The sequence below is a fragment of the Poecilia formosa genome, unplaced genomic scaffold (assembly GCF_000485575.1).
Source record: "Poecilia formosa unplaced genomic scaffold, Poecilia_formosa-5.1.2 Scaffold2, whole genome shotgun sequence".
Taxonomy (NCBI): domain Eukaryota; kingdom Metazoa; phylum Chordata; class Actinopteri; order Cyprinodontiformes; family Poeciliidae; genus Poecilia; species Poecilia formosa.
Window position 1 is genome coordinate 6,161,433 of NW_006799941.1, and position 20,712 is coordinate 6,182,144.

The 20,712-nt window shown below is 39.0% G+C and overlaps 1 protein-coding gene across 1 annotated transcript; it reads left to right on the forward strand.

Annotated features, from left to right (window-relative positions):
• The first annotated feature begins 2,351 nt into the window (after positions 1-2,351).
• On the forward strand, positions 2,352-15,891 carry LOC103137928 (myosin heavy chain, fast skeletal muscle-like). The gene is made up of 41 exons (XM_016671636.1): positions 2,352-2,454; positions 2,573-2,610; positions 2,708-2,918; positions 3,023-3,166; positions 3,397-3,553; positions 3,700-3,727; positions 3,816-3,927; positions 4,018-4,110; positions 4,398-4,461; positions 4,540-4,638; positions 4,720-4,823; positions 4,952-5,090; positions 5,370-5,488; positions 5,568-5,717; positions 5,794-5,964; positions 6,061-6,367; positions 6,498-6,571; positions 7,141-7,228; positions 7,647-7,764; positions 7,843-7,966; positions 8,043-8,179; positions 8,510-8,765; positions 8,849-9,091; positions 9,167-9,343; positions 9,433-9,578; positions 9,688-9,778; positions 10,262-10,651; positions 10,740-10,866; positions 10,975-11,093; positions 11,178-11,374; positions 11,458-11,641; positions 11,731-11,896; positions 12,025-12,149; positions 12,227-12,535; positions 12,620-12,823; positions 13,001-13,126; positions 13,722-13,892; positions 14,023-14,127; positions 15,287-15,382; positions 15,541-15,672; positions 15,771-15,891. The coding sequence occupies exons 3-41, from the start codon at positions 2,715-2,717 to the stop codon at positions 15,789-15,791; spliced, it is 5,817 nt and encodes a 1,938-aa protein (XP_016527122.1). The 5' UTR covers positions 2,352-2,454; positions 2,573-2,610; positions 2,708-2,714; the 3' UTR covers positions 15,792-15,891.
• The last annotated feature ends 4,821 nt before the right edge of the window (positions 15,892-20,712 follow it).

A 20,712-nucleotide genomic window follows, 5' to 3' on the forward strand; every position in this document is an offset into this window, starting at 1 on the left:
GCTGGGTTGTGGGGGGCAGCTGTCTATTTTTAGCAGTCGTTGGGCTAGAGGAGGGACACCCTCTTTGGATAGGTGGGAAGTCCTTCACAACACACAGACATACAGGACAAACTAACCATGAAAGCAAACGCCCATAACCTAATATGCATATTTTCATATTGTTGGAGGAAATCGGAAAGGCCCAGAGACAACTGGACCTGATGGGAGAACATAAACAGTCCATACAAAATCACAGGAGCTTCATGCTGCAATACAACCAATCTGCAATAAATGCCGACATGCCTGCATCAGTGCAAAAACTATAGCCTTCAGTTTGTAAAGTTACACAGTCAAGTATTGACAGCAGTAATTGTATTATCTAGCCCGTCATAAGAGAAAAAAATGGAGATTAATTTTTCAAAGCCATATTTTTTTTAGCTTGCTAACTAAATGTTTGGCATAAACTAAATGTATAGCTTGCTAATTAAATATTTAGTTTTAAACTGTGACATGTATAAACAAATAACATGATGAAAATATGACTGAAAAATGAACTCCCATTTTTTTCTGTTATGACTGGCTAAATAACAATAATGCAGTTAATTCTTGACTTTCTTTGACTTTGTAACTTTACAAACGGTAGTCATATCAAACCTGGCAGCTAGAGCTTAAGAAAAAACAGACAATGCCTAAACATACACAACTTACTTGATCTTCAGTTTGTTTGCAGTAAAAAATGCATGTCATAAACCACACCCAGTTTTATCCTTCCTTTCCCTAGTTGCTCACTATTTTAACTTTGGTCAAAACAAATGTGCATGCACAGCAGAAAGTGTTGATGACACGTTCTCAGAGATGTATTATTTATCACACACAAGGGAATAATCATTCCTCAAGAATTTAATGAACAGTATTTGCCTCTCAGATGTGTTGACAACATTGACCAGAAGCCAACAGGTGGTTCATTATATAAACAGTTAATTCGTTGAATTTCTTCATCTAAGTAGTCTACAGTCTGTCCTTCCCAATTCTTTTAGATTTCACGAATGCACATTTAAGCAGTTTACAGAACAAAATACTGGATGTTTACATTTAAAACTGCAGCAATTAAATGGATTGCTTAGTATGACTGACATTATTGTACTAGTGCAACAAATACACATGCATCCAAACTATAAAAAAGACCAATCATCAGTGTCACAATATAGCACAATGTAACTGCATTCACTATGCGCATTTAAGATCTAAGCTACAGAGAAACAAACACAGCAACTGTCTTGCGATGGAGTGTACTTACCAGGATTCAGAACCCAGTTCAACTGAACCAAATGAGCTGATGACTAAATCACAATACATGTATAAAAGAATATGGACCTTCCCAGAGCAGGACTGATGCAACAAGATGCTGAACACTATCTCACATGTAACAGCGGTGTTCTAAGCATTTGTCGGCCATTGCAGTAGTAAGAGCTTGGGCATTTGTCTGTGAGAAGCTATATTTGCTTTAGGTCCTAATAAGACTGTAAAAGAAGGCCAAACATATCAAATGTTATTTTTTGTTGCAACCTAATCATACCTCTAGAGAACTGCTTTATAACACAGCAGATCTTCTCCAAGTATAATGCACCATAATGGGATCTTAAAATAGCTTTAAGTAAACTCCTCATCCCTGGGCTTAAGAGCTGCTTTGAACAGAGTCACTGCCAAAGATTCGGTTGCGGAAAGAATTATTCATGTGAAGATGGAATATATAGTATCTGCGTATGTTAAAAGTAATGGTAATAATGTTATATTCCTTTAATTTAAAAATCGTTATTTATCTCAGCAACACAGGGTTTACGAATAATTTCTTCTTTGAACACTAAGTAAAGATCTTAAGAGATGCACAGGCTTCCCTCCCAGTCTCAGTTGCTGCTAGGTTAAGTATGGAGAGCCCTAATCCTCTCCTCCCTGCCTGAGATTTTCCAGTCAAAGGCTGTTAATGGTGCCATGAACTCATTCTAAGACCAGAGGGGATAAAGCCTTTAAGGCTGTACCCCCAGACTGTGCTTTGATACTCTTGATACCAGCAGCTGACACATTTGTTCAGATTGGCTTTCAATCTGTTTTATTTGATTTAGTATCACACATGTCCTGTTTTATATCTCCTTTTGATTTATCTTCTGTGTTTTTATATCTTATATTTTGTAAAGCACTTTGTGGCTTCTGACCTGTAAAAGATGCTGTATAAATAAAGTTTACTGACTTACTTATTTACGATCTGGGGTTTCAGTTAATAATTGTTTTGGCATTACATCGGATAGGGTAACACCACTGGTGATGGAGAGCTGTAGAGGACATCTGAGATCATGTATCTGGAGAAGGATAAGTGACCCTAAAAGGAGGGCTGTTCCTCCCTGACTGCCAGAGATTTCAATATAAAACAGAAGCTGCCAGTTCACTCTGAAGTTCAGGACTGACCGGCTTCCAGAAAAGGTGAGTCTTCGATCATACTTTTGAAGTTATTTGTGCTTTGAATTTATTTTACATATGCAAACTCTTGATAGTCTCATGAGCTTGAGTTTTTCCTTTTATGCTTTCTAACCTTTCTTAGTATCCACACACCAAGTGCATCACTGAAAAACAAACAAGGTAAATTCCATACATCCCATGCCAGAATGCCAGAAAAAGCTAAAGCCAAGTACTTTTAAAAGGAATGATGATGTTTTGGTTTTACTTGTTTTTACAGCAGAACCATGAGTGGGGATTCGGAGATGGAGTGTTTTGGCCCGGCGGCTGTATACCTCCGGAAACCAGAAAGGGAGAGAATCGAGGCTCAGAACACTCCCTTTGATGCCAAAACAGCTTATTTCGTAACAGAGCCTACTGAGATGTATTTGAAGGGTAAACTAGTGAAGAAGGAGGGTGGCAAAGCCACGGTAGAAGTTAAAGGTGGAAAGGTAGGTGGACATCTAAGTACACACGATGGAACATGATAGATCTATTTGTTCGATGTTTATTGGAAACTAGAACTTTACTCACATGCTCTGCTGTTTTGTTGTAGAGTATCACTGTAAAGGAGGATGAAATCTTTCCAATGAACCCACCAAAGTTCGACAAGATTGAAGACATGGCCATGATGACCCACCTCAGTGAGCCCTCTGTGCTGTATAACCTCAAAGAGCGATATGCAGCATGGATGATCTACGTAAGTCCATTTTATGAATTGAGCTAAAGATTTGTAGCACTTTTTGATTAAGTTCATAACTTAATCCTTATTGGGGCAAAAGATACTTATTGCTCATGTTATTTCAAACAGATTTCATGCGACTACTTAATCATTTCAATTGGTTAACAAGGAGAAGCCTAAGGACCAAATTAGAGATGTTAACTTTGGGATCCATTTAAATTTGCTGGATGTCTCACTGTCTTACACAGACCTACTCTGGGTTGTTCTGCGTCACTGTGAACCCCTACAAGTGGCTGCCAGTGTACGATGCAATGGTTGTTGCAGCATACAGGGGGAAGAAGAGAATTGAGGCTCCTCCCCACATCTTCTCCATCTCTGACAACGCCTATCAGTTCATGCTCCAAGGTATCTGTCATCTTTTTATCTCCACTCTATCCAAAATGAGGATTGTATGGACAAACTCAACTTTTAATAACTTTACTTCATTGAGGCAACAGTATATGATATTGTAATTTAATATTGAGTTGTATGACTTTGCATTTTTCCAACAGACCGTGAGAATCAGTCAATCCTGATTACGTAAGTGCCACATATTATCAGATATAAGGTATTACTGACATTAATTGCATCAGTACTTCTCTAATTAAGCTGTGTATCTTCAAACCAGTGGCGAATCTGGTGCAGGAAAGACTGTGAACACCAAACGTGTCATCCAGTACTTTGCGACAATCGCAGTAGCTGGTGGAAAGAAGTCGGAGCCAATTCCTGGAAAAATGCAGGTGAGCAGGAAAAGTCTTGTATTTATCTCTCATACCGCTGAAGACATGAATGACAGAATACAAATATGTGTTTTGTAACTTTGTTTAAAGGGTTCGCTGGAAGATCAAATCATTGCAGCCAACCCCCTGCTGGAGGCCTATGGTAATGCCAAGACAGTGAGAAATGACAACTCATCTCGCTTTGTAAGTTTCCCAGCTTAAGAAACTAGTGCAAGAATGTAATGTCTGCTTGCTCTTTTAAAAAGCACTGCATTTCATTGCTTATCTGAATGCTTATATGTTGATTGCTAATATTTTATTTTGGACGGCATGCAGTTTGCTGTAAGTGCATAGTATGATCACATATCAATCTGATTTAAATAAATTTTAAGGTGTATATATATATATATATATATATATATATATATATATATATATATATATATATATATATATATAAAACCAACACTAATGACTCTGTGCTTATTTAGGGTAAATTCATCAGAATCCATTTCGGAACAACTGGAAAGCTGGCTTCAGCTGATATTGAAACATGTACGTGTTTTAGATTTCAAAACCTGCCATGAGATTTTATAAAAGGACAAACTAAAATCATTTCTGTCTTGTTCTCAGATCTGCTGGAGAAATCTCGTGTGACATTCCAGCTGTCTGCTGAGAGAAGTTATCACATCTTCTACCAGCTCGCAACAGGCCACAAACCTGAGCTAATAGGTTAGAAATGTCGCCTCACAGTATACAAAGTAATGATTCACTAGAGTCTGGATACTAAAATAGAAGAGTTTTTTTTTTCAGAGGGTCTCCTCATCACCACCAACCCATATGACTTTCCCATGATAAGTCAGGGAGAAATCACTGTCAAGAGTATCAATGACGTTGAAGAATTCATCGCCACCGATGTGAGTAAAATGTGATTAGAAGCACCATTTCAGGAGCGGCTGACACCACACTCAGCAAACAAGCTTGTTTAAATCTAAAGTATGACAAATCAATAATAGATCTATGTTTTTGTATACCAACTCTTCAGACTGCCATCGACATCCTGGGTTTCACTGCAGAAGAGAAAGCTAACATTTACAAGCTAACGGGAGCTGTGATGCATCATGGAAACATGAAGTTCAAGCAGAAGCAGCGGGAAGAGCAGGCTGAACCTGATGGCACTGAGGGTAAGAAGCCTGAATCATGAAAACATATAAATATAATAAAAATAATTTGGCCCCACTGTTTTCTTGAGGAAATGTTAAAAGAACTGTGAAGCAAATCAGAAAATGTTGCATTTCATCTGAGTCGTATTGCATTCTTAATAAAACAACGCAAGATCCCCACTTGCTCTGGTGGCCGTGTAAAGGAAAAGAAATATAAAATCACATGCCAGATAAATGGATTTCATGATAGTTTTGTAATTTGCAATGTTGTAATTGCTCTCATATTTATGCTTTTATCAGTGGCCGATAAAATCGCCTACCTCATGGGCCTGAACTCTGCTGACATGCTCAAAGCTTTGTGTTACCCCCGAGTGAAGGTTGGAAATGAAATGGTGGTCAAAGGTCAAACTGTGCCACAGGTGACAGACAATTTGAGTTTATGAGGTTAAATTGATTGACAGAATTTTTTTAAACTACAGCATGTCTTTCCATCTTCAGGTCAACAATGCAGTGAGTGCTCTCTGCAAGTCTGTCTATGAGAAGATGTTCTTGTGGATGGTCGTCAGAATCAACGAGATGTTGGACACCAAGCAGCCAAGGAGCTACTTCATCGGTGTCTTGGACATCGCTGGTTTTGAAATCTTTGATGTCAGTAATATTGGGATTAACCTTTAAATCAGTGAACCAGCACGGTAAACATCTAACAGAGTCTGTCTTCCAACAGTTTAACAGCTTGGAACAGCTGTGCATCAACTTCACCAATGAAAAACTGCAACAGTTCTTCAACCATCACATGTTCGTCCTGGAGCAAGAAGAGTACAAGAAGGAGGGAATTGAATGGGAGTTCATTGACTTTGGCATGGACTTGGCTGCGTGCATTGAGCTCATTGAAAAGGTCAGCAACAAGCTCAGACACATACTGACCAACACAGAGAATCATTTTGATGCCTCAAGATGTCTTGATTTTAATTGCATGTTTCCATCCTGACAGCCTCTAGGCATCTTCTCCATGCTTGAAGAGGAGTGTATTGTTCCCAAGGCAACAGACATGACCTTCAAGAGCAAACTGTACGACCAACATCTGGGAAAAAGTGCTCCCTTCCAGAAACCAAAACCTGCCAAAGGGAAAGCTGAGGCTCATTTCTCTCTGGTGCACTATGCTGGCACTGTGGACTACAATGTTGTTGGCTGGTTAGACAAGAACAAGGATCCCCTGAATGACTCTGTGGTCCAGCTTTACCAGAAGTCCTCATCCAAGCTGCTGGCTCACCTCTATGCTTCTCACGCAGGAGCAGATGGTACCATTTATATGTTTACAGTGTTGAATGTTATGTCTCATGTTTAGAACTCATGAATCTGGTTTAATCTGCATCATTTTGGACACAAATAGTCTCTCTCTTTACTTATACCTGTGTATTTTTTTTGCAGATGCCAAAGGGGGGAAGAAGGGTGGAGGCAAGAAGAAGGGAGGCTCCTTCCAAACTGTTTCAGCTCTCTTCAGGGTATATTTAAATTTTTAAATTATAACATAATGCAGTGTATTTAATGAACACATAAGCTATTCATTCTTAGTCCTTCTATGGGCCTTCCCTTAGCTACTCTAAAGTGCATCATTCATAATGTAGATTTAAGATAATCAGTCCACAAAGTACAAATCCTCTTTGATGTAGAACAAGCAACAGTATGTAAAACTGGATATTTATGTCTTCCCTGTAGTTCTATAAGTGTCTTTTATTTTATTTTTTTTCTTTTGACTGAAGTGTATGTAGTCGTAGACATTTGCAAAGTGTGAAACTTCAAAAACCACCTGGGTAAAGTTTGCCTGTAAAAGGTGCAGGATAAAATCTTTTGCAAAATCAAAATATGTTTCCTCTAGGTTGTTTTGCCTCTCTCTATTTGTGTACCATTCTATGCTAAATGGTCCAATTCCTTTCTGTTGTGTGAAGAACTTCCTTTTGTGTTATGGGCTATAATTATGTCATGGTTCTATAAAATGGCTACCAGTGTTATGAAGGTGAAGGTCCCCAGTTTGGAAGAAATTAAAATATTATGTTTGTTTGTCCTTCTATAGGAAAATCTTGGAAAGTTAATGACCAACTTGAGGAGCACCCATCCACATTTTGTGCGCTGTCTCATTCCTAATGAATCCAAAACCCCAGGTCAGTCTCCAAGACGGTAACTCTTCAAGACTTGTAGATACAAATTAGAAAAGTATACATCGGCAAAATGTACACTCCAATTTTGAGCACACTTGTTTTGTATCAAAAAATAAGCCATTTTGTCCAGCCGTTTTGATCATTTATAGGGATAGATGATCATAGAAATGGAAAAATATCTATTTCATTTGTTTATAAACTTATAAACATCTGACATGAATTGTCACTAGAAGTCCAACGTTTGAAACAATGATTTTGTAACATTCACAACGTGCGCCTGGACCAGATAAAGATGAGTAAAGAAATTTTAGATGATCTCTGTTTCCAATGATTGTGGCTCTGATTCTGTTTGGATCAGGTGATTCTCATGACCCCATGGTTAAGTTACACAGTAATTACCATCCATGTGTTGTTGCTTCAGGTCTGATGGAAAACTTCTTGGTCATCCACCAGCTGAGGTGTAACGGCGTGCTGGAGGGCATCAGGATCTGCAGGAAAGGTTTCCCCAGCAGGATCCTCTATGGTGACTTCAAGCAGAGGTGCAGTTATCTGTACTTATTAATCTACCATAATTTGCTCAACTGTGTTGTTAATCGGATTAATGCGACTTTTTGCAGGTACAAAGTACTGAACGCTAGTGTTATTCCTGAAGGCCAATTCATTGACAACAAGAAGGCCTCTGAGAAACTCCTGGGATCCATCAACATTGACCACACTCAGTATAGGTTTGGCCACACTAAGGTAAATCAACAGATTTAAGAAAAATCTTAATTGAAAGCTGAATAAAATGTTAATCTAATGCCGTTTTACCCGTCAGGTGTTCTTTAAGGCTGGACTGCTGGGTACCCTGGAGGAGATGAGGGATGAGAAACTGGCGGAACTGGTCACAATGACCCAGGCTCTCTGCAGAGGCTACGTGATGAGGCGGGAATTCGTAAAGATGATGGAAAGAAGGTAGATTTTCCTAAGCTGGATAGAAATACAGTAACATTAAAAGGAACTAAACATTTCACTGTGTACAGCTTGTATTTTTCTTAAAAGGACTTTTTAGTTCAATGTTTTCTTTTAGAAAAGGTTTTGCCATGTTTAGATGTATTCATAGCACTTTTGTTTAATCTGTTAAACTTGACTTTTTGTTTATGTTGGGGTTTTTTAGATTAGTGTTAGGGTTTTGGTCATTTGAAAAGCATTTCAGTCATGTGTTGTTTCGATGGAGCAGTGAAAAGGTTTGCTTACATTTTACAAGTCTGAGTATAAGAATATGTTTCTGCTTGATTCTCCAAGGGAAGCCATTTTCACCATCCAGTACAACATCCGTTCATTCATGAACGTCAAAACTTGGCCATGGATGAAGCTGTACTTCAAGATCAAACCTCTGCTGAAGAGTGCAGAGACGGAGAAGGAGATGGCCCAAATGAAAGAAGACTTTGCCAAGACCAAAGAAGACCTGACAAAGGCTTTGGCTAAGAAGAAAGAACTGGAGGAGAAGATGGTTTCTCTCCTTCAGGAGAAGAACGACCTGCAGCTGCAGATTCAGTCGGTATGTATAAGACCAGAGCAATTTACTGTTTGACAATGCTAGGTCGCCAACTTTGACAATATCTGCGGTTCACTTGAATCTAGGAGGGCGAAACCCTGGCTGATGCGGAGGAAAGGTGTGAGGGGCTCATCAAAGCGAAAATCCAGCTTGAGGCCAAACTCAAAGAGACCAACGAGAGACTGGAGGATGAGGAAGAGATCAATGCTGAGCTGACAGCAAAGAAGAGAAAACTCGAGGACGAATGCTCTGAGTTGAAGAAGGACATCGATGACTTGGAGCTGACTCTGGCCAAAGTGGAAAAGGAGAAACATGCCACGGAAAACAAGGTTTGAGTTTATGAATCACATTCCTGTTAAATGCAATTTGACCAAATTACTAAAGCAATTTATTTGTCAGTGCAGGTTAAAAACCTCACAGAGGAAATGGCTTCTCAAGATGAGACCATTGCTAAACTGACAAAGGAGAAAAAAGCCCTCCAGGAGGCCCATCAGCAGACCCTGGATGATCTGCAGGCAGAGGAAGACAAAGTCAACACTCTGACCAAAGCCAAAACAAAACTGGAGCAGCAAGTGGACGATGTAAACATCAGTGCTTTGTCTGAGTCAACAACAGTTCTGTTTTTTTAAATACATGGGATCACTGACTTCTGATTCTCTCTTTGCACCAGCTTGAAGGTTCCCTGGAGCAGGAAAAGAAACTCCGTATGGATCTTGAGCGAGCCAAGAGGAAGCTGGAAGGAGATCTGAAACTGGCTCAGGAAACCACAATGGATCTGGAGAATGACAAGCAGCAGTCTGAAGAGAAGATTAAAAAGTGGGTAAAAATGAAAAGACAAGTCAAATATATATTTACACGTTAGCAGTTGAACATGTGTGGAAGATAAATGGATTTCCTGCAGTAAATCTAAAAAAATTTTGTAAAGGAGGGACTTTGAAATAAGCCAGCTTCTCAGCAAGATAGAGGATGAACAGACCATCGGTTCTCAGCTTCAGAAGAAAATCAAGGAACTACAGGTAAGATGTAAATAGCTTGAGGACTTTGAATGTGGTCATTTGTTATTATTGCTTACAACATGAAGCATATTGTGCATTTTGTCTCAAAACTAATGACTGCCAAAATGTCTCAAAACAATGACTAAAGTTGCCATTCAAACAAGATACTTTAGAAAATGAGATTACTATACTGCAGGGGTCACCAACTCCAGTCCTTGAGGGCCACCATCCTGTAACTTTTAGATGCGTCTCTCCTCAAACACACCTGGATGAAATAAACTGCTCGTTTCCAGCCTATTGCAGAGGAATGAATGCTGGTGAGGGAATTCAGACATTTTGGAGCAGAGGTGAATCTAAAAGTTGCAGGATGGTAGCCTTGAGGACTGGAGTTGGTGACCCCTGCTATACTGTCTTAATTTTTACTACGTCAGACATTTAGCAATTAAAATGCTAGGTTTTCTTGCCATTAGTTTTGCTGACTCAAACTCCATTTTTGCAATACAGGCTCGTATTGAGGAGCTAGAAGAGGAGATTGAGGCTGAGCGAGCTGCTCGGGCCAAAGTGGAGAAGCAGAGGGCCGATCTCTCCAGGGAACTTGAGGAGATCAGCGAGAGGCTTGAGGAAGCTGGAGGAGCCACAGCTGTTCAGATCGAGATGAACAAGAAGCGCGAGGCTGAGTTTCAGAAGCTGCGCCGTGACCTTGAAGAGGCCACCCTGCAGCATGAGGCCACGGCCGCATCTCTCCGTAAGAAGCAGGCCGACAGCGTGGCGGAGCTGGGAGAGCAGATCGATAACCTCCAGAGAGTCAAACAGAAGCTGGAGAAAGAGAAAAGTGAATACAAGATGGAGATCGACGACCTCTCAAGCAACATGGAGTCCACTGCAAAAGCAAAGGTGAAATTGATTAATATTTCTTTTTCAGAACTCAAAGTTGAAGAACATTAAAGTCCCTGTAACCTTGATTGTTCTGGATGTCCTCTAGGTTAACATGGAGAAGATGTGCCGCTCTCTTGAGGATCAATTGAGTGAACTGAAGACCAAGAATGACGAGCATATCCGTCAACTTAATGAAATTAATTCTCATAAAGCTAGACTTGTGTCTGAGAATGGTGAGTGAGGATTACTTAAAGTCAAATTCTTAGAAACACAAGGAACATTGTACATCCATCCAGTCATCCACTGCCTCTACCCACTTTCATTCTGCTTGTTTCATCCAGGTGAAATCAGTCGTCAGCTGGAGGAAAAAGAGTCTCTTGTTTCCCAGCTTACTAGAGGAAAACAGGCCTTTATGCATCAAATCGAGGAGCTCAAAAGACACCTTGAGGAAGAAGTTAAGGTAATAAAGCGTCCTTTGTTTTTTTATTTAAAAAAAATTTGTCAAGAATAACAAATATTGCATTTTCTATTTTGACCCATTTAGGCCAAGAATGCTCTGGCTCATGCGGTCCAGTCATCTCGTCATGACTGTGATCTGCTCAGAGAGCAGTATGAAGAGGAGCAGGAGGCCAAAGCCGAGCTGCAGCGCGCTATGTCCAAGGCTAACAGCGAGGTGGCTCAGTGGAGAACCAAGTATGAGACTGATGCCATTCAGCGCACTGAGGAGCTGGAAGAGGCCAAGTAAGTCTAACTTTTACTCTTACGATGCCGATTTGAAATTACAAAGGATTTCAAGATTTTTAAATCAAACATACTCTCTGCAGGAAGAAGCTCGCCCAGCGTCTTCAGGATGCAGAGGAGTCCATTGAGGCTGTGAATGCAAAATGTGCCTCTCTGGAAAAGACCAAGCAGAGGCTGCAGGGTGAAGTGGAGGACCTGATGATCGACGTGGAGAGAGCCAATGCTCTGGCTGCAAATCTTGACAAGAAGCAGAGGAACTTTGACAAGGTTTTGTTGTTGTCTTTTTAGTCCTGTTCTTACTGAGGGACACAAAGTCAACAATGGGCAACAAATATTTGACCCGTTTGTGTTTTCAGGTTCTTGCAGAGTGGAAGCAGAAGTATGAGGAGAGCCAGGCTGAGCTGGAGGGAGCTCAGAAAGAGGCTCGCTCTTTGAGCACAGAGATGTTCAAAATGAAAAACTCTTATGAAGAAGCTCTGGACCATCTGGAGACTCTGAAGAGGGAGAATAAGAACCTGCAGCGTAAGATAAAAACCATGCATGTGTCTGGCAAGACTAAAAAGCTTTGTTGATAATTGATAAAGAGTTATGTATTTTATCTTTTTGTATTTTATTGTATTGTAACTTTTGGGATTTTGATCCCTCAACAGAGGAAATAAGTGATTTGACCGAACATATTAGTGAAACGGGAAAGACCATTCATGAGTTGGAGAAGGGCAAGAAAACAGCAGAGAATGAGAAAGTAGAAATCCAAACAGCCCTGGAGGAAGCTGAGGTAATTGAAATAACGTGTTTGCAAAGAGCAGTCCAAATGAGAAACTCTTTAACTGCATAATTTACGTTTCCGTTCAGGCCACCCTGGAGCATGAGGAGTCCAAGATTCTCCGCGTCCAGCTGGAACTTACCCAAGTCAAAAGTGAAATTGACAGAAAACTTGCAGAAAAGGATGAAGAGATCGAGCAGATCAAGAGGAACAGCCAGAGGGTGATGGAGTCCATGCAGAGTACTCTGGATGCTGAGGTCAGGAGCAGGAACGACGCCCTGAGAATCAAGAAGAAGATGGAGGGAGACCTCAATGAGATGGAGATACAGCTGAGCCACGCCAACCGGCAGGCGGCAGAAGCCCAGAAGCAACTGAGAAACGTTCAGGGACAGCTTAAGGTACTACAGTTCACTGAATAGAGGAGGTTGTCTTCATATTTGAGTGAAGACAGCCATTTTGTTAATGTGTTTTTTATTTTTAAGGATGCACAACTGCACCTTGACGAGGCTGTCCGAGCACAAGATGACATGAAAGAGCAGGTTGCGATGGTGGAGCGCAGGAACACCCTGATGGTTGCCGAGATTGAGGAGCTCAGAGCTGCTCTGGAGCAAACGGAGAGAAGCCGCAAAGTGGCTGAACAGGAGCTGGTGGATGCCAGTGAGCGTGTTACACTGCTGCACTCTCAGGTATTTACCTAAAAAGCTTCTAATCTGTAACATCTGGTCTCTTTGGCTGAACTTTTACGTCTCTGAGCTACGCAGGATGCCATTTACAAGTTCAACTGCGTGTTTATTATTGTTTTGTTTGTGAAAGGATACATGAGGACAAACAAACTGAACCTGCTTACGTTTGTGTTATTTCAGAATACCAGCCTCATTAACACCAAGAAGAAGCTGGAGGCCGACTTTGTCCAGGTCCAAGGTGAGGTGGAGGATGCCATTCAGGAGGCGAGGAATGCCGAAGAGAAGGCCAAGAAGGCCATCACTGATGTGAGTTCTCTAGTTTTATATCATTGCCTTGATTATTGATGGAATTTAGCCATTACTGACACCTAGTGGCAAATTTGTAAACTGCAGCCACATGTCTTCATCTTTGTAGTACGAGCCAACAATAGACATCAGATTCACTTCATATGTATTATGAAAGTATTCATGCTGACTGCAGATAATCGTCATTCTTTGGTAATGTCCGATTTTTTTCTGAGGAGAAAGCAAGTTTATATTTAAAAACTGATGCTCAACTGTACAACTCTACAATTATGATAGAACAGGTTAAGAATAGAGTAGAACGAATCTGATATATGATCAAATCCCTCAACAAAGAACACATAAATTTATAGCATCGCTGCATTAGATGTGCTGCAATGGGATTTATTTCAAGTGAAGGGTAGAAGTCAGTTTTTCTAAATTTCTACATCATTCCATTAGTTCAGTTAAATTGAATTTGTCATGAAATGTGTATCCTCTGTGTCTAGTAATTGCTTCAGGAGGTCCTGCAGTCACAGCTAAACTTAAATTTAGTAAATCTGCATTTCTGCCAAACCTGTCTAAAAATCTCAACATTTTCAATGCATATCATTTACAGGCAGCCATGATGGCAGAGGAGCTGAAGAAGGAGCAGGACACCAGTGCTCATTTGGAGAGGATGAAGAAGAACCTGGAGGTCACAGTGAAGGACCTGCAGCACCGTCTGGAGGAGGCCGAGAATCTGGCTCTGAAGGGAGGCAAGAAGCAGCTCCAGAAACTGGAGGCTAGAGTACGTTTATTACACAATATTAGATTTTGTTTTGCTTTATTGTGCCTCTGCTGGTGATCCATATGTAGATTATTTTCTCAGTGAAATGTGAAAATAACATCTCACTGATTTATTGTTTTCTTCTGGGAAGGTTCGTGAGCTGGAGGGGGAGGTTGAGGCTGAGCAGAGACGCGGAGCTGAAGCCATCAAAGGTGTCCGCAAGTATGAACGCAGAGTGAAGGAGCTCACCTATCAGGTAAGATTGAACTATTTTTGCTTTTCTGAAAAGCAAAAATAGTTTAAATAGAAAAAATAGAATGGCCTAGAAATGCATTCTAACAGGCAAACAACACAAATTCTGCTTTATGTGAAAATTGCAGCTTCTGTTTTTTTTTTACTGCTGAACAGACATGCAGAACACGTTTAGGACCCATAGGGGGCATGAGTCACACTTATTATGTCTTTGGCTGCCAGAGTGCTTAATAAGGAGGTCACAACTAAAAGTAAACACCCTGATGTCATCCATACAGATTTACAGTTTGGTGTTTCATTTGTTTGAACTTTCAAAAACCTTCCTGAAAGTCTGGATAAATATCGAAAAATTAATTAAAACTGGGTTTAGAAAATGTGTAAAATTGCAGACCCTATTGTTTTTTCTATTATCTATGAGAAAATATAAAATAAAGATAGAGATAAAGTGTTATTTGATGGATGGATGTATGTGTAGATGACATTCATTTAACTCACTTTAATATGTCACAACTGAGAGTTCACCGTTTAAGATATCAAACACAATCAGCATTTGTCTGTGGCTGTGAACACTCCTTCATTTTCACTTTTTTATAAACCACTTTAAATCAGGGTATCAACTTTGAACTGTGGTTCTTGAACTGAGGGATGTTCTAACTTGATTCTGCCAAACAAAGCACTAAAACACCTTTTTTATATCTATAAACAGAATAAAGGTATCACAAATATTCAACTGTGTTTTGATTAGTATAGATTTTTTAATCAAAATGATCTAATAGAGTTCAGATACCAAAAATGAATCTGAAGATGTTCAGCGTTATGTTGTTTCAAAACTTGTGTAAATGCCTGAGTATTGCATGAATATCTTGAGCTATTTTTTTTTCTTAAATGTCTACAGTGTTACTAAAAAAAGTATGAAAAAGTTGAAAAAATCATGAAACCATGTTTCTGCTGCTCAGGATGATCAGTTTAGACAAACTCTGGCAAAAATAGAGTAGAATTAATCCTATTTATTTGTTACATACACATATTGTCGTTCTTGTTGGTCTGTGTTTGTTTAATAAGATAAATGAAGGATTAAGTGTTCTTTGAATCAGCTTTAGACTTATTTTTTGACAAAACAAACAGTGATTAAGCGAACAGACTCTGCTATGCACTGCTCCTAGACTGAGGAGGACAAGAAGAACATCGCCCGTCTTCAGGATCTGGTGGACAAGCTGCAGCTCAAAGTGAAATCCTACAAGCGTCAATCTGAGGACGCTGTGAGTGTGAAGTATTTGACACATGTGAAATAAATAGGTGTTACACCAACAACACCCTAACTCAACGTGTTAATACCAGACTACTGACAGGATAGTGAAAAATGATCCGTAGAGCAAACCGAAGAGACCATTTGAGAGTCTGACTTTGTGCTTTCCAGGAGGAGCAGGCCAACGCTCACCTGTCCAGGTACAGGAAGGTCCAGCATGAGCTGGAGGAGGCCCAGGAGCGCGCCGACATCGCTGAGTCCCAGGTCAACAAGCTGAGGGCCAAGAGCCGCGAAATGGGCAGGGTATGATGATCTTCAGCTGCATTTCATCTTCACTTTAACCATAATGACTTCAGCATTTCCAATCATCTAATACGTTACTGCTTCTTGTTGATTTAAAGGGAAAGGAGGCTGAAGAGTGAACATGAAACCGATTGAAACACAAGTCAAGAAGTCATAAAATATGATGTTTTTGTCTAATGTGTCAATTGTGAAAAAGAAATAAACGAGCAAACAATGACATCTTTTTGTGGTGGTCTTTTTATTTTAAGGTGATATAAAAGCAGTTCCTATGTGTGTTGTCACAAAAAAAAATTGAATAATTCAGGTATTCACTAATGTGTAAAGGTAGAACAAATGTTTTCACTTCAAAGTCAACTGGTCACTCATTCAGCAATTGGCCTTTTTGCCATTTCAAATAAAATCATGCTGACAGACCCTCAACTTAAAATCACACATAATAGAGGAAGCTGTTATATAATTAGATATAAAAAAACACAAAATATTCATTTGAATTGGACTCATTTGACTCCATGAAATACATTAGAAAAAATGTCTTCATAACCAATTGGTGCACTTCTGAAAAACAGGAATACACAGAAATCAGAATAACTTAAATCCCATGTTTAAAAAATCCTAAATACAGGCTGAATACATTTATCTTACAAGGAAACCTGGCGGTAAAGCCTCACCTGTTATCACATAAAAAGTCCTCGAGCTTACACTAACTGCAAATCTCCACCTTGTGGCGATAATTTTACGGCCGGTCTAAGTAACCTTACAGCTTTTATACGTGCTTCAAAGCATATGTTGCACCCTGTCAAGTCCCAGTCTAAAAATAGCCCCATTAGACACCCAAGACTCCCTGAAGCCCGTGTGCATGCCTAGGCTGACGCTTTGATGTCCTTGAAGACAGAGGTTAAGAAATCAATGTGCATCAGTGCTAGATAATGGTTTATTCTTCATTTAAAACCGACCATGCAAATATGACAGCTAATCACAGCTAACAAATACAACGAATGAGAGTTTGTGTTGGGAAAGACAAATTTGTAATACTTATAACCCAGATAAAGCAGCTGAATTTCACAACTCAAACACGATTGGTTTCAACAAGCCTGAGATATTATGGGGTTACTCTCCCAGCCGCTGACACTTCTGTACAATACCTTGATTGTTTGTACAATATGCATTTAGCACATCTAGTTTCATGGTATTTTAATACGAAAACGATTAAATAGACCTGAATTTATTTATTGAAATTATCGATTTGATTTGGCTGATTTTCTCAGCTGGCAGCCCAGACTCTGAACAAACACCTTCAGACTCTGAACAAACACCTTAAGACTGGAAGGGTCAAGCTGCATTAATGGAGCTTAGCAGAAATGACAGAAAGTTAAAAATGTTGCTCTTATGCTGTTCATAAAACAAGACACACACAGACAGTAGACACATACACATCAAACTATAAACTGATCTGTTTTTAATTCCAAACAAATCTATATTTTAACTTTAAAAGAGCTCAAGATGATTTTTAAATGTATTATTCTTAAACTTTTAGAGCACGTTTATATGTTGGCTATTTCCTAATGAATGTACTTACAAATTTGAAATTGTGAGATTCATCCACTATGTGAGAAATCAGAGTAGATGATTGTATTTTTATTCACATTTTTACTACATTGCAGCACGTAAAAAAAAATATATATATATATATTATACCATTCTGAAATATCAGTAAATGTAATCTTTCGGAAATACAACAAAACCTGACTCGCTGAACCACTTTCTGCAGGTTTCCATGTTGTATTTTGCCACTTACTCTTTAGTAACGATGAGCTCCTTTAGGGTTGGAAGACCTCATTACCGTCAACCTAATCAGATTCCCTACCAGCTAAATGTTGGGACTTTGACTGAGCCACTTCAACATGTTCACCTTAAATTTAAATTGGCAAGGGGTATGAATAATTTTGGGCTTGATTATACAATTAATATCTATAAAATCTCCCTCACCAAACTGAAGGATCTTGGATTAGGGTAAAGGTTAACCCTAACCCTAGCCCTAATTTTAAGGCTGCAAAAGCTTTTAAACCCAAAAATGAATTTTAAATTCAAAATATTTTATGTTTTCAGTCAATAAAAGCCAGTTTAATGTGCAAAATGGGTGTCAAATCCTCCTCCCAACATTTATAAGACCAAGACAACTGAGGATGCTTGTGTTTTATATCAAAGGCTGTTCCACAAAAAGCCTTGAGGGACAAACAAATAGCTGAGGCCTGAGTGCATTGCTGAGGAGATGGCTATATTTGTGTTTCTTCCAAATAAGCGCAGCCAGGAGGCATATGAGATCAAGTATCACATTTTTATTGAATATATTGAGCTATTTTGTCAGGTGTGAAGTCCTCAGCATTTAGCTTCTAATGCCCTCGACCCTTCTTTGCCATTTCAGTGTCATCTTACAGAGGGGAAAGAATGCAAACGATCACCCATAGTATAACATGATCCCCTCCTTGTCTGGCACAGGGAACAAACACTTGACTTAAGGGAAGGTCAAGCCACATGCCTGGCCTTGTCTTCAGATCATCTGTGTGACCATTTAAAGAAAGGGTTTAAAAATATATCCACACCCACGAGACAACATGTCTTGAGAAACAAATCTAAATCACCTGTTGCCCCAAAGACTCCACATCGGACATTACATTTTACTGCCTCTCAAATATACCCAGAGCCTCCTGAGGAGCCAGCAGCTGTGTCAGGAGCAGCACAAGAATAGGAGCCGCTCTGTGGTCAGTATCTTCAAAAATGTCCGAACCGTCCTTGAACAGGTGAAGGACGAAGGAGCTTTGTAGTTTGTGATCTTTGACTTTTTGAAGGATTGAGTTACGATCCTCTCCACTGATTAATAAGTGCAAAGATGTAAATATATGTACAAGAGTTAAAAAAGAAGATGGAGATTTTAATAAAAAATGTAGTTTAAACATTTATTGGTATCAAAAAAAGTTTTGTTAGTGTCTTTCCCTTCTCCATTTCACACATTAACCAGTTATATGAAGAGTACTAATTATTTCTCCCTCTTTTTAATGTTTTTGTCTTGTTTTAGAAATTTGCCCATCACCTTTAAAAGAAAGTACACCATCCTTTTTATTATATGTTTATATTTTAAATTTCTTTATTGAAAGCACACTGGACCCAAAGTGAAATTATTTGTCTTGGTGCACAAACTTTGTGAATAAAGTTGATTCTGATTGCAATTCAAAATCCAAAATTGATTAATAATACTCTGCTCTTTACCAGGTTTTAAAAATAACATAAAATTTAACAAGCTTAATTCAGTCATTAAAATAAAATCAAAATAAAGAAAATATGTGAAAAACTAAGTATACCGTTGCTGCTGACATTGGCTTTTACAGTGAAAGTAGTAACCAGAAACAGTAATTCCTCTTTTACACAATAAAATCGATCTTTCTACGCTGAGAAGAATTATTAAAAAATAGGAAACATTTTAGAGAAATGACAATTGCTTCAGGATATTTAACCAAAAAAGCTGTAGAACAATGCAAGATGTTTCACTACAATGTACTGCACCATCTTTGAAGAAATCCACAAGGTTGCAGCTAAGCACAGAGACCACATGCCATCTATCAAGCACGGTAGTGGAGGAGTGATGATTGTAGCTGGTTTTGCAGTTACAAGATTTAGTTACCTTGGTGTGTCATTGGTTCAGTGATGCACTTCTAAGTTTGCCAAGTGCAAACAAAACCAGGCGTTGCAGCAAAGATCCAAAGTTATTTCATGAAAATCATAATTAGTTATTATAATGTTTCTACATCTATTAAATCATGGTGGGATCTATTATTTGTTTTGTAAACAGGATGTCAGACTTAAATAGTTTTCTTTTTGGTTCTCATTGGTTTTCTTAAGAAAGGTTTGATTTTCTTAGAAACAGAGCAGGAAAAACCTGCTCAAGTAAGAATCCTCTTGCTGTTAAATATTACAGTGGTAAACGATTCCGTTATGATTTGTCAACATTGATTTATTTTTCTTTATATCCTAACAATAAATGAAATGCACCCTTTGCATGTTTCTGGTTAATGGGTGCAATTATAATCTGCCCCAATAATGACAGAAAGTTGATCTATAAACATTTTTTTAATTAAATAATTAAAAAAAATATATGCTTCTGATGCTGGATTTTTGAAAGGTAATTTAGAGAAATTGCATAAAAAAATAACTTTTCTCTTAGTAAAATACTGAAATTGTGAATTTCAATAAAGTTGATGCAGAATGGTGGGCGTGGTTTGGAGATCAGGTGACTGTAGCTGACCAACCAGAACAAGCGAAGCTCCATCTTACCCATCAATTATGTTTTTGTGCATCTGCAGAACATAAATCCTATTAAACCGCAGCATCAGAGGTGCAAAAAGTGGGTATGCAGCGTATGCAACGCATAGGGGCGCAGCACCAGAGGGGGCGCCAAAACCCCGTCTGGAGGGGGCGACGCGCCGATTATGTTTTCCCATACACTTCAGCGCGCCTCACGCTCCTTCACCTCTCGCACATAACGAGGTAAATGTAGTGATTTTTACAAGGGTTGGTCAACGTCGCTCCTTCACCCTGACGTTCCTTCCTTGGGGGCGGGGGGCGATTTATGTTTTCGCATCCACCTGAATAATGTGTAGTTGCGCCACTGCGCAGCATTATGATGTATCATTTGAATTATGGGCCCATTATTCAATTTGTGTGAGATAATCAAACAGCACATCAGTTCAATCTCAACTTTATTTCCATTGTACAATAAGAAATAGTTAAAATTACTGCAGTATATTATGACAATTCTAACAATGACTCAATTGTAGACATTTTGTGAAACAGTAAAAGTTATGAAACATGACTGACGTAATATAAATGCTTCATGTCATTTAGCTCAAGATTTGCCTTATTTCTTAAATTACTACTGATGAAAATACTTGATATTTATGAAAACATTTCTCTTTAGCAGGATAAACTGTTAAATTATATTTTCAAGTTAAAGTAAAATTGTAAGTTTTGTCCTGTGAGAATTTAATC

Excerpts from the sequence above, each read along its gene's own strand:
- LOC103137928 (XM_016671636.1), top strand. The coding sequence starts at position 2,715 with ATGAGTGGGGATTCGGAGATGGAGTGTTTTGGCCCGGCGGCTGTATAC. Across the intron at positions 3,928-4,017 it reads CAATTCCTGGAAAAATGCAG|GGTTCGCTGGAAGATCAAAT; the intron begins GTGAGCAGGAAA and ends CTTTGTTTAAAG. Across the intron at positions 14,128-15,286 it reads TGAAGGAGCTCACCTATCAG|ACTGAGGAGGACAAGAAGAA; the intron begins GTAAGATTGAAC and ends CACTGCTCCTAG.